Raw genomic sequence first — 12613 nt, 5'->3', positions numbered from 1 at the left:
CTCTTACAAGCAGTGCTTGGTACTAAAGTCAGACTTCCAAAGAAGTTTTGGGAGCTTTTGGTGTCAGCCCTAGGTGTTAAAATACCACCACCTGCAGTAGCTTGTTAGTTTTGCTGGTATGACAGGGAGCATGCCAGGGTAGGAGGGAACACTTGGCATTCTGAACCTGCATTTGGGTAAAGCCTGAGGAATCTTCTAAACCAAGCATTTCTCCGGTACATCTTTCCTAGAGTAAAGGCACCCCTTTCTGTCTGTTTCTCCGCTTCTTGCAGGATTGTCCAGAGGTGGTGTTCATTGCAGTTTTTAAAGGAAGGGGGTGGGGGGAAGCACTGTTTGCACCTCTTTGCAACTTTCAGACACCACTTTCTGAGGGGATGGAATCAGATGTAAGCACAAGAGAAGCTACCCAGTTCAGAAAAAGGTGCCTTTTCCTACTGAGGAGAGAATGTTCTTTTGAAGTTGCAAGTTTACCCTTTCGTGGATTTGGTGGCAGTTCTATGTACAGACTTGTGTGTGTGTGTCACGCACATGGGACTTTTCAGTGGCTTTTTACCTTTGCTTCATAGTGTGATTGAGGAAACCAAAATAACAAAAGCAGTTTTCTTCCTACTGTAGCTTCACCGTGTAGCAACTGAAACTACCCTCAGAAGACAAAGTCTTGCTTCTCAGCTACCAAACGCACCCTGAAGGCACAAAGAAAAAAATCCACAAGCACATATGCTGGCTTGTAAAAAAGATTTTGTGCCTATTTCTGTACTCCCAAGTGTTTGGGAGCTACTTCTTTTGCATTTTCAAATTCTGCTATATACTGCTATATAACTGGGAGAATTTCTGGTAATCAGTTTTCTAAATAATTTATTAGTTTAAACAAATATATGCTTTCATATTCATACAATATTGCAAGTAAAACTCCATAAGCTATTAAGACTGCATGATGATTTCCTTAGCATAATTGACTGGTAAGTTGCATTCCCAGGTTTTTCCTCTTGCACTCTTATGCCCACCATCTGTGTGCATCTTCTCCAGACCTGTACTCTGACCAGTGTCTTCCCTGGCAGGCTTCCCCACCACAGGCTCCCCCAGTCTCTTCCATCCCTCCCTCTGCCTCTTTTTTCCTCCATAACAGTTTCTTCCCTATTAGGACCAGAAGTTTTGCGTGTGTTGGAGAACATGTGCTTTATCTCAAACTAGGTCTCGGCACTTGAACTTGACACAAACTGAAGTATCTCAAGGTTTGGGGCAACCTCCGTGGCTGAGCTGTTTCTACAAGCTCTCTCCAATGCATTTCAGCCACAGCTAGCCAGGCCAGCTAAAAATAAGCTGTTTAGTGTCATCTGAAATAGCAGGTTAGGGAGCTCTTAGGAACAGGCTCACAGGAAGTCAAGAAAGTAATACTTGGGGACAGATTGGAGACAGTGGCTTCATCATCTGGCATAGCGGCAGCCTATACACACATCTACTCCTTCCAAACTGTAGCTGTTGAACTCTCTGGGTGTCCGCACTGCTGCGCTCTAACGGATCAGAATTTATGTGCGGTCAGGAGAGATCATTTCTCCTTTCTTTCTGTCACATCGCAGCCCAAAAGACTTCTAACAAGGCCAAATTTGGGTGGGTTTGCACAGAAGTGACAGGATGCATGAAGTGTACACACCTCCCTGCCAACCTTCAAGTCTCTGCTCCAAAGCGCAGAAGAACTAGAGCTGCTCAAACAGGAGGTTGCCAGAATTGTTCAACACAAGCAAAACAGCTTCCCCTCCCCCACTTGGCCTCTTTCTTGGAAATAAATTCAATTAAACATTTTGGCTGAAATTCTTCCCACCCAGCGATATTCTGTTTGAGATAGTCCCTGCTGTTGGAAGAGCTTGCTCTCAGAGTTCACTGGAGTTTAAAAGCAAGCTATTAAGGATGCTTCCCTTTGTGTTTATGCTCGGATACCACTAATAAGCTTTTTTTTACCGGCAAATTTCTATGATAGCATCACTTAAAAGCCAGAACTGAAGGAATTAGGTGTTGTTTCTGAGGGCCGGGATTTTCTGAGTGACTTGGATATTGAAAATACTGGAAAAGCCTGAGTGCAGAAGGGAAGGATGTTTGCTTCCCTGTTACAGACTGCCTAATAGGGGAGAATTATCAGGGATGTAGCATATGGCTTATTTACTTCTAGCCTTTCTAAAGGCATTTGAAGGGTCTAAAGCATCCCTGGACTTCACATATTTGGGAGCAATGTTACTGGGTCTGTCAATAAGAAAGATGGAAGACAAATTATTGAATATAATGGTAGTTCTCTGTTTTTAAAGCTGAAAAAGGAGAACAGCTGTAGTCTGTTTTTACAAAGAGAAACAGATGACATTTGTTGCTGAACTATTCTGTTAAAAATGGTCAATGGTGTGCCCAGATCTAAGAGATTACATTGGTTTATGTTTCCTGTGTAGCTGCTGAGCTTGTTTGGGTTTTTTTGATGTTAAATGTTTTTGAATGTGGTATGTTTCTGAGCTTTTGTCTATACATTAGGAGACTCCAGTAATACAAATATGGGTTGTGAGAAGTCTGGACATTTGTAGTTTTAACTCAGTCCTGACACTTGTTAGACCTGCAGGCTGCAGAGTTCATGTTCTTTTGCATGGGGTAAAATGCTGATTCTACACATGCATTTACTTGGAGCTTTCCCTGGAAGAAAGCTAAGGATTGTTTATAGGCTAATTTCATAAGAAGTCAGTTGTGGTATTACAGTTTGATTGGGAAAAGTGGGGGTTTACATGCCAGTTTTATATGCCAAATACTTGACAAAAGCTAGTGCTGCTTTGGTTTTGTGCCCAACGCTTTCAACTGGAGCTGTTATAATGCAGAAGAGTACTTCAAAGTTATTCGTATCAACAATATCATGACATGTGGGCTGAATTTCTGCCAAATGAGCCTGTTATTTAAGAATAGCTGCTAACACCAGAAATAAGCTACTCAATTGAAGAGTTACAGCTATAACTTGGAAACTATAGGTCTTCCTACTGCCTGCTTAAGTTATGGAGAGAGGGAGTTTGATGGGGAGACATGGACGGGGCATAGAGGGAAGGCAGCTGTGTGACCAAGTGGTCTTGATATTTAAACCCTGTCTTCTAGCCTGGGTGGGTTGTTCTGCAGCCGGTTTTGTAGCTGTGGAAAGAGCCCTTGATCAGTACTGGAGATCCAGCCTGGCTGCTGTGCTTGTACGCTCTTATCCTTTCCTGCACTCCACCAGAGCTGCTCTGCACTCTTTGGCAGCCCCTTCATTACCCACAGGACTTCTCCCTTTGTTGTCACTCTCTTTCCCTGCTTGTCCTTGATGCTGGTGAAATGTTTATCACTCATGGTGCAAGGCAGCTTTGCCATGCTAAATCAAATCAGCAGAGCAGCTTCAGACTTAGGTTGTTTGTGCTTTTGTTGCTGTTGTTTGGTTTTGCGTTTCTGTTGATTGGTTTTTTTACCCTTCCTTGGTGCTCCAAGGAAAGTAGTAAATGTTTATTACCCCTTGCTAGTTGAAGAAAGAGCACGTACAATACAGAACGGTTTAGAAGAAATAGCATTATTATTCTTGTCTGTGTGTTGGCATGAGGTTCTATGTTATTTAAAAAAAAAGAGGGGAGAGGGGGCAAGAGGAGGCAAGAAAGCTGAAGAGCTCCTGTCTACAGATGTACACATGTGATAACTGTGGATGGTTATTTTCTCTGCTGAATATTTAGACAAGTAAAACAAAGACCATGTTGAATTAATGCATAGCTTTCTGGAACAGCGAGACTTTTTCCAGAAGCAGGTCTGACAAAGGGGGGGTGGAGCGGAGGAGTGGGGGAGGGCGAGCGCAGACTGCTGACTGAGGGGAAAGTATTTTGAAAGAAAATTCTTCTGTGGTTTGGAAGATGTAGGGTTGGGACTGTTTCATTTTGCTGAGAAATCGTTAATTGACTAATTTTTAGCTCAGTTCCCCCTTATCCTCACTTTTACCAGCATATCAAACAAGAATGGGGTCACAGAAAGTTGGGGGCATGTACAAGCACCAGCTGAGCAAAGGAAATTAATTCCTTACTTGGTTGACTCCTGAGGTGCTGCAGATAACTTTCACACTTATTTATGGAGACAGAAAAGAGCAAACTTATAAAATATAGGTGAAGGAGAGGTACACGAAGCAGAGCACTCAGAATTTGGAAACAGAAACGTATGAGCACTGGCTGTTTGCCTGGGAGAGATGAGACTGATTATGCGGAGCTGGAAATGTGCATGGGATTTCAGCTGCTTAAAGGCAAGGTTCCTGTCCCAAATAGTTTACAGCCTAAAGAAAGAGAAGGAGCTCTGTGCATCAAAGGAGCCTGGGCGGGTGGCAATTTGGCATGCATCTTATTATGACCAAAAGGTTTTTCGGAGTGGAAAGGGATATTTATTTGGTATTTTTAAAAGCTTTTAGAGAAGGACTAAAATTAAGCTTGTTTGGGAAGGCAGGAAGTCAGGGTAGGTAAGGATTATTTTAGGATGGATTTGAGAGTTTCAGGTTATTTGATACCAGGGAAGAGAGAGACTACTCAGGTTGATAGGGCATCATAAGAAAGCCATGGGGCTGAGTGGAAAAAGATGAAGGGATTTGGAGGAGTAGGAAATTCAAAAGGAGCAGCACACGTGAGAGCAAGTAGTAGGATGATAAGGCAAGGTACAGCACATAGGCTTGAAAATTCAAGATGGAACAACTGAATTGGATGTACACTTGGTAGGAGTCTGGCTGAAATACTGGAGTGTGGCTGCGCCAAGAGCCTTGGGTAAGAACTGGGTGCTGAAAGGCTAGGGAGGGAGTGAATGAGGCAGGAGGTGGCTGTAGTGGCTGTATAAAGCAAGTTGAAGGTCCAAATATGAGCTCTAGTGGTGAGGAGCAGCAGTGGTAGAGGATTGTGAAGACAATGGGGAAAGGAACCGTTACCTTGGTGATAGACTAGGAGGAATCTGAAATAACCAGTGCCAAGGGAATTGGGAAGATTGAATAAGGAAGATTTGGAAAGCGCTAGTGAAGCTCTACGTTACAACTCGAGCAGTAAAACCATAGCTCTGCTTTCCTTGACCTGGCAGTAAGTATAAATCCAGACAGCCAGAGGAGGGACTGAATTGCCTTCTCAAGACACCTCATAACTTTAATGTGTAGTATTTTTGTGCATGAGCACACGTGTAAAATCTGAAATTCTGTTTTGGCAGATGGGATTGGAGGAGCCTCACAGGCTGTCAAATTCAGTGTCTTGCTCTGTCAGACGATTAGGTACAGTTTCTTCATAAAGGGATGGAGGTTCATCTTTGGTGTTTTGGGGTTTTTCCTCTGGGAGAGACATCTTTGTGGGTCACGTGATGTGGGAAATGGCATACCCAATGCCTAAAAATTGAGATTCCCCTTTTACTAGTAGACAGAGATACAGCAGCTGAAACAAAAGAAAACCTATTTGCCTATATGCTGATTAAAGGAAGTGTGACAGGATGGATGCATCTGCAGGCTCTTCAATTACAAGCTATAATCCTACTCAGAAGGAAAAAAACATGAAGCACTGTTGTCATAGTTTGCCATTATCCAAAAATAAATGTCATTGGCATTACATCCTCCTAAACTTTAACAAGTTAAATGTAACAACCCTAGTTTTTCTGCAGCCAGTATGTTGTATCATAGCTATTGAACAGGCTGGATGAGATGGAAGAAATATTTCAGTCCCCACTACACGATGCCTGCAAAGTTTACCTTTTACTACTTGATGAGCATTGCCAAGGTGCCTACGGGTCGTCTTGCACTACTGTAAATCATGTGATGGCTTAAGAACTGTGTTATATGTATCCTATTTATGCAAAAAGTTGCATTTTATTAAGTTGCATCTTTAAACAGATGAGAGAAGATTCGTGGGCATTCTTATCCTAGCCTGGCTTTAGATTCACTTTCATATGGGTTGTCTTGATTCTGCTTCCAGCAATCTCAGCAATAGGTCTCCTTCTTCAAAATTAAGTGAAGCTGCGTTGAAACTGGCCTGGCTTAGTACAGAGAAGTTTTACACAGGGTTTGTGGTGCCACCACTAAAAGAACCAGCCTCATCTTTCCCAGCATCTTTTGCTTTATGCTTGTGCAGTTCTGCAATGAACCAAACCCAGGCATAGGGTCATACTAACTTCTCCTTGGTCAGGCTGGCCACAGGTCTGTCTCACAGCAGAGTCATGAACTGCGCAAGGAGAGGTGGCAGGTGGGACACAGGTCAAAGAAAGGAGAAGGGAACGATCTCAACTGCTGCAGCACTAAGCATGCATTCATAAACTGCATTTTTAAAGCAGCTTTTAGTTTTAAAGCTGTTACTATTGTGTATAGGTAAGGGTCAGCTTGGCAGAGCACTGTTATGTTGCTGGAGGGGATGCAAAATGGTTGTGTTGATGGTTTGGCTTTTTTGGTTTTGTTTGTTTTTTCTTAACAGCTATGGAAGGGCATTAGATGCCTGTGACTTGTGCAGGAGTGACCCATAACTCTCAAATACAACCGGCTTCTCCATACAGGTCTGCTGAAAATAGCATGGTTGTGTGCACCTGTACAAACCACATACTATATGTAGCTGTAATGCAGGGCATTATACATCTGAAGTGCCTTGTCCTGTGTATATGCACACCTCTCAGCTGGTCTGCAGCAACCTCTGCTATGCTTGCGGGGGGGAAATCTCAGTTGCTAGAAAAAGCCCTCTCTGCAGCTGTTACAAGGACATGGGAACTGTCCTGTGCTGTCCACACATTTTTTCCCCAGGAATTCACAGGATCTCTCTCTATATTTTGGTCCCAAGTCTCTACTGCCTTTCTTCAGGAGACTTCAGGTGGTACCAGAGTTAGACAAGCCTGCCTTTCTTTGGGGAGGAGAAAGATGGATAGGGAAGTGAGGTTTTAGACTAGCCAGTGGACTGGGCTGCTGGGGTGTCTGGGAGGGCTGGCCAGAGCACAGCTACAAGTGGGTGGTGTGAGTTGGGTAGTCCAAACTGTGTAGAAATTCTTGTTGTGCATGTTTTATATAATGTCTGTGACCAGGTAGCGGGGAGAATGACACATACTAATACTTTACTTCCAAGCTAAGTGGGTTGCAGTTGGATAATGCATGATGTGACAGACTTGCATCGTAGCTCTGCCAAACAGGCTTTGCTTCTTCATGTGTGCCTTGTCCAGATTTACTGGCGCACCTGAAATTCAAGTAGAGGTTCCTTCTTCAGCTCAGCTGGGAAAGGTATCTTTGACCTGCAAATTAGAGGTAAAGGAATATAAGTGAAGTTGGCTAATCAAGCCGTTAAGAATTCTCTGAGTGTCACACATTAAGGTCTTTATGGCCTTTATGCCATTTTCAGCAGATCTTGAAGGGGACTAGGACTTTTATTCCATTATTTCCAAAGTGCAGCCTTTTAGCTTATGTATGTGCTTTGAAGTGTGTTGTAAAGTTTATTCTGCCAACTTGACTTCAATTGTGAAGTTGATGTAATGGAAGCTGCAGCTGGGGAATACAAATTATACTTTTGTTTGCATTTTTTTTTTGCTGGTAATTGTTAAGTCAAAACTTAGTGAATCAAAATCAAACATTTTGTATTCTCTGTAGATCTGGCCATGCAACTTCGGTGGTAGGTTTGAGATGGTTCACTGACTTGTGTTTTATACCACTGCTTGTCATAGTATCTGAACAAAACCAGCATGATATTTCAGATTTGTCAGTGTAACTCAGAGCATTATCTTTCTACTGGCCAATGTTCTGTTGATTCTCTCATGACACCATTCCTCTGTGCTAAGTCTTTCCAGTAACTTTGTGTATCAATCATAAAGTGTCAAAAATCTGCTCTTAAAGACCTTTGAATAGTAATGTGATATGTTGAATACTACATCAATCCTCCTTAAGTGACACATCCACTGAAAGCTCCAATGGCATCCTGGGGTGTATTAGAAGGGGGTAGTTAGTAGATCGAGAGAGGTCCTCCTTCCCCTCTACTCCGCCCTGGTGAGACCCCATCTGGAATATTGTGTCCAGTTCTGGGCCCCTCAGTTCAAGAAGGACAGGGAACTGTTGGAGAGAGTCCAGTGCAGGGCAACAAAATAATTAAGGGAATGGAGCATCTCCCTTATGAAGAAAGGCTGAGGGAGCTGGGTCTCTTTAGTTTGGAGAAGAGGAGACTGAGGGGTGACCTTATTAATGTTTATAAATATATAAAGAGTGAGTGCCATGAGGATGGAGACAGGCTCTTCTCAGTGGCAAACAATGATAGGACAAGGGGTAATGGGATCAAGCTGGAACACAAGAGGTTCCACTTAAATTTGAGAAGAAACTTCTTCTCAGTGAGGGTGACAGACACTGGAACAGGCTGCCCAGGGGGGTTGTGGAGTCTCCTTCTCTGGAGACATTCAAAACCCACCTGGACATGTTCCTGTGCGACCTCACCTAGGCGTTCCTGCTCCAGCAGGGGGATTGGACTGGATGATCTTTTGAGGTCCCTTCCAATCCCAAACATACTGTGATACTGTGGTGTATGGTATTGAGTGTGGTGTGTGCAAGGCAGCAAGGTGAGAGGAGCAACACACAAAGCAGTAACCTCAATCCTGTAGGCAGAGTGCTGCTCAAGAGAAGTCTTTCTCAGCCAATGTGAGGAACGGTGGCAAGTTCAGGGAAGAAGCTGAAGCTCTCTCAGCTGACGATGTGGCTTCTCTATGTAGCTGGCAGCTGCTATTTCAGTGTGCCACCTCTACAGCTTCATGGCCTGTTTCAGCAAGAATGAGAGGAGTTGAAGGATCTGTCTGGTCTCTTGCCTCTACCTTGAAACTCACAGGAAAGGAAGTCTGGTAGTCGGTGGCTGGGAGGAAGGCAGAGCAGTGATGTGTGCCCACGTGCATAGCTGCAGGCCCAGAAGTTGTGTTTGCAGAAGTTGCTGGCTCTTGCAGTAGCTTGCATGGATCTGTTGCCCTTTTCCCTAGCAAGCCCCTCATTGATATTTGGAATGGAGAGAGTGGATTTGTGTGAAGGAGGAAGAGATCTAATGTTTGGAAGGTAATTGCATCCTAGTTTGCAAAGGACCCTCACCTGGGACTTTGCTTTCATTTAAATGATCAGACTTAGAAATGCTGTTGGGGTTGATGGGTAACTGCTGTCTCAATTCCTCACACAGGAAAAGTCCTGCTGGAGCAGGAGTCTGGAAAGCTGTTTTGAAATCTACGAGTAAGAACCTCACTCGTGGCCTCCTATGCTGTCTTCTGCAGGAGGGGAGGTCACATACCTGAAGAGGGAGGCCACTCTGCCCAGCAGGAGGAGCTGAGTAGCTGGCTTGAACTGCAGGAGGGACTGCTGTTTATGTAGAGGAAAAATAAGATAGCCAGGGTTATAAAGTGGCCATGGTATGGGGGAGAGAAAAAGCAAAACCTTCTTCCAGTGCTCAGCAAACATGTGGCTTAGCTCTTTATTACTGACCTAGAAATATCCTGGAAGTATCTGAAGCAATGTGTATCTGGACAGTGCTGCAGCTCTGTGCATCTGAACCTTCCCTTAGCTCTTTCTTCTTGGGGACGAGCTCTAGCTGCCCAGGGATCTTCTGCAGTTCAGTTTAGCGACTGGGGCTTTGCACGCAGTGGGAACTGGGCACACAACTCCTTCAGCAGCAGCCACTTGAAACAGAGGGAAAATGAGTTTACTTTTACTGTGCAGAGGAGAAACCCAGTTAGGAAAACTGTCCTGTGACTCTGAAGCCAGGTTTCATTAGCTGCATCAGCATTCATCAGGCCCCATCTCATAGTAGAGTATTTCTGTGGAGAGGTGTCATATCCTGATGCTGCTGATTAGAAATGAGCTGGAATTGCTGAAGAATAATAAAACAGCTAAAGCAGCCCTCTTAGGCATGGACAGGAGAGAGTATTTTCCTCTTGGAGGCATATTTTGACAGGTTTTAGCCCATCAGAATTAGAAGGATCCAAATGCAACCTGTCAAGGGAAGTTGACTTCAGAGATGTAGCTTTGTTGAATTTTCTGCCATCAGATGTTCTGCCAACACTTTTTCCCCTCTCTGAGGTATTATATCTTGCTTTATCTCAGTTTTTTTCTTTAAGTGCTTCACCCAGCAACAAAATGCAGTTGAGCCACAAAACCAAACAGAAGGTTGGGTCAGCTTCACTTTCTCCAAGAGAGTGTTTGCCTCAAGCTGCTGCAGCTGTTCCATAGCTCCTTCGTTCTGCAATGATCAGGAGCTCTGGATTCGCTTCATTTCCTGCCTGTTCCTGTGCACTGACAACACTCTATTTGTTCGTGGCTGGGCCTTGTTGCAACTGCAGTAGAAAGTCCTAGGAGGGCTGGTTGCGGTGTGCTTTATTGTTTGCCTTCCCTCCCTTTGATCTAACTACAGAAACTCATGCTGTTACATGCATTGGGTTCAGGAGAGGCGTTTGGTAACACTTTCCACGTCAACCGCTGTAGAGCAAGGCTGGCAGTGCTTGTTTTCAATGTTAGTTGTAATTTTTTTTTAAGCTAACAGAGGAAGAGGTTGACCTTGAGGATCATGAAAACGCTGCAGCAAATGACTCGTGGTGTGTGGAGAGAAATGCTGAGGAAGTGTTTGTTCTGCTTTGCTCATTGGTGTGGTCTCAGCAAGTCTGCTCACCTCTGCCCTGCCAGGAAGGCAATAGCCAATGGAGATGAATAGGGATGTTAAGTTTTTGGCCCAAACACCATACTTGAAATCTAGCCTATGCTTTTGAAGTATGAGTTTTAGTTCTGGCCCTCCTTTACCACTGCCACCCATGTATTTCTCTGGAGTGAGGTCTAGCAAAAATGTGTTTGCAAAACACTTCACAACCCTCGAATGCAAGATACTGTAAGGTCTCCTGTCAAACACAAAACCTCTGTATCCTTTTGTCACGTCTTTAATGCTGTTTCAAGCTCGTTGCTGTAGACTCACCTTGCAGCGTGATGGGCCAGCCTGTCTGAGTTGGGGAGGATTGGGCCCTTCAGGGATGCAGGGCTCAGGTTTCAGTAACATGATGCTTCTCGTGCAGCCATGTGCATGTTCAAAAGAACCAACTGGCTGGAGCTCCCGTGGTGACGCTTGGCTGATTTGGCAGCCGGATTGATTCTGTCAAGTTACAGTATGGGAGTTAAGTCCAGCTTCAAATACTCTCCCTTACTCGCCCAAGGAACTTGGGGGGGGTTGGGGGGAGGGCGGGGAAAAAATGGGGGAAGCTCTCTGGAGACTTTGTGTCGTTATTGGCATGGAAACACTTTATGATTATCAGCAGCAGGGTAGTGGCAAGGGGCTGATTATCATGTCGTCAGCATAAATAACCAGTGGGCCCCTGAGCAGGGCTCCGCCTTTTGTAATGGCTCCACGTAATCACTGCATAACAGTTTAAAAGCAAGAAGAACAGAAAAACAGCTGGACTAATTCTGACCCTAACTGATGTTGCCTTTTCTCCTTTCACCAGAAGAGAAATATGTCACTATCCAGCCGTACGCCAGCCAGGGGAAGGACGAGATTGGGTTTGAAAAAGGGGTCACCGTGGAGGTCATCCAAAAGAACCTGGAAGGATGGTGGTACATCAGGTAAAGCAGCCGTGCAGCCAGATTGCTGTATAACCTGTGACAATGAGCTTTTCTGATCATTCACTTAATGTTAGCATTTAAATAATTCTGTAGCTGGGCAAGGAAACCCAAATTGTTCATAATGCCTCTTGAAGAAATGTAAAGAAAAGGCTAAGACAATACAGTCGTGATTAAAGTAACTCTATAGTGTCTGCAAAAGCTGTGGACTATTCCAGTGGTGAAATTCCTGAACTTGTAGACATTTTTCTTCTTCCTCTAAGTTAAAAGCCCATATCTGAGTTAAGATCTGTGAGACCTAACAAGGCTTTCTGTTGTGTGTAATTTTAATGTGATTCCAGTATAAAAGTTATTCTGCAATATGTTCAAATGTGTTTAGCACAATGCTGAAAGGCTGATTGTGATTGCTTGAGCTGTTTGGGGCAGGTAGTGCTATTTGCAGGGATGTAAGAGATCAGTTTGCTGGCTATAGCCCTTTTCCAAACTTATTGGTAGTTTCAACTAATTCACCTGATTTCTGCCTGTCTAAACTAGGTATTCCCAATGTAGAGGGACTGGATTCCAAGGGCAGGCAAAGTTATCATTGTTGTATCAATCTTTGTTATGTATTCGAAACAGCAGTCATAGGGGACACTTGTGACTTAAGAATCCTTTTTTAAAATGCTTATGGGGAGAATGTAGGTTAGGTGTGTCTCAGTGACATAAAGTCTCAGGATGAGTACTTAATGAGAGATTTCCCTATTGAGGTTTGCGCAGCACTTGGGATTTAGTGCTCTTTCATGATTCTCCCCTTGACTTGTATCTGTGACTTGTATCTGTGTGTGAATCTGGCAGTGCTGTGACATCCCATATTTCTTTAAACAAGATGTGATAGAACAGGTAGCTTAAAAACACGAGTTTATCTCTCAGGCAGTGCAAAACATCTTATCTAGTCATCTTTTTCCATTCAGCCTGTAATTATAGTGATTATTTTTTCCCCTTGCCCTACCTAAGCCATAATTTGCTTTTGTTTGAATTCTACTTGATTTATCAGCTATGAATGAGGACTAT

At 43.9% G+C, this 12613-nt stretch overlaps 1 protein-coding gene across 4 annotated transcripts in view; it reads left to right on the top strand.

Annotated features, from left to right (window-relative positions):
* The window catches only part of SH3PXD2A (SH3 and PX domains 2A), a 266897-nt gene that overhangs the window by 232393 nt on the left and 21891 nt on the right, over positions 1-12613 (top strand). For all 4 annotated transcript variants that reach the window (XM_065843086.2, XM_065843084.2, XM_065843083.2 and 1 more), the window contains one exon: positions 11449-11566. In XM_065843086.2, coding sequence (XP_065699158.1) covers positions 11449-11566 — 118 coding nt within the window. The remainder of the gene's footprint in view (positions 1-11448; positions 11567-12613) is intronic.

The sequence above is a fragment of the Patagioenas fasciata genome, chromosome 8 (assembly GCF_037038585.1).
Source record: "Patagioenas fasciata isolate bPatFas1 chromosome 8, bPatFas1.hap1, whole genome shotgun sequence".
In the NCBI taxonomy this organism is placed as follows: domain Eukaryota; kingdom Metazoa; phylum Chordata; class Aves; order Columbiformes; family Columbidae; genus Patagioenas; species Patagioenas fasciata.
Note: the sequence above shows the minus strand (reverse complement) of the source record. Positions and strands in the feature narration are given on the sequence as shown.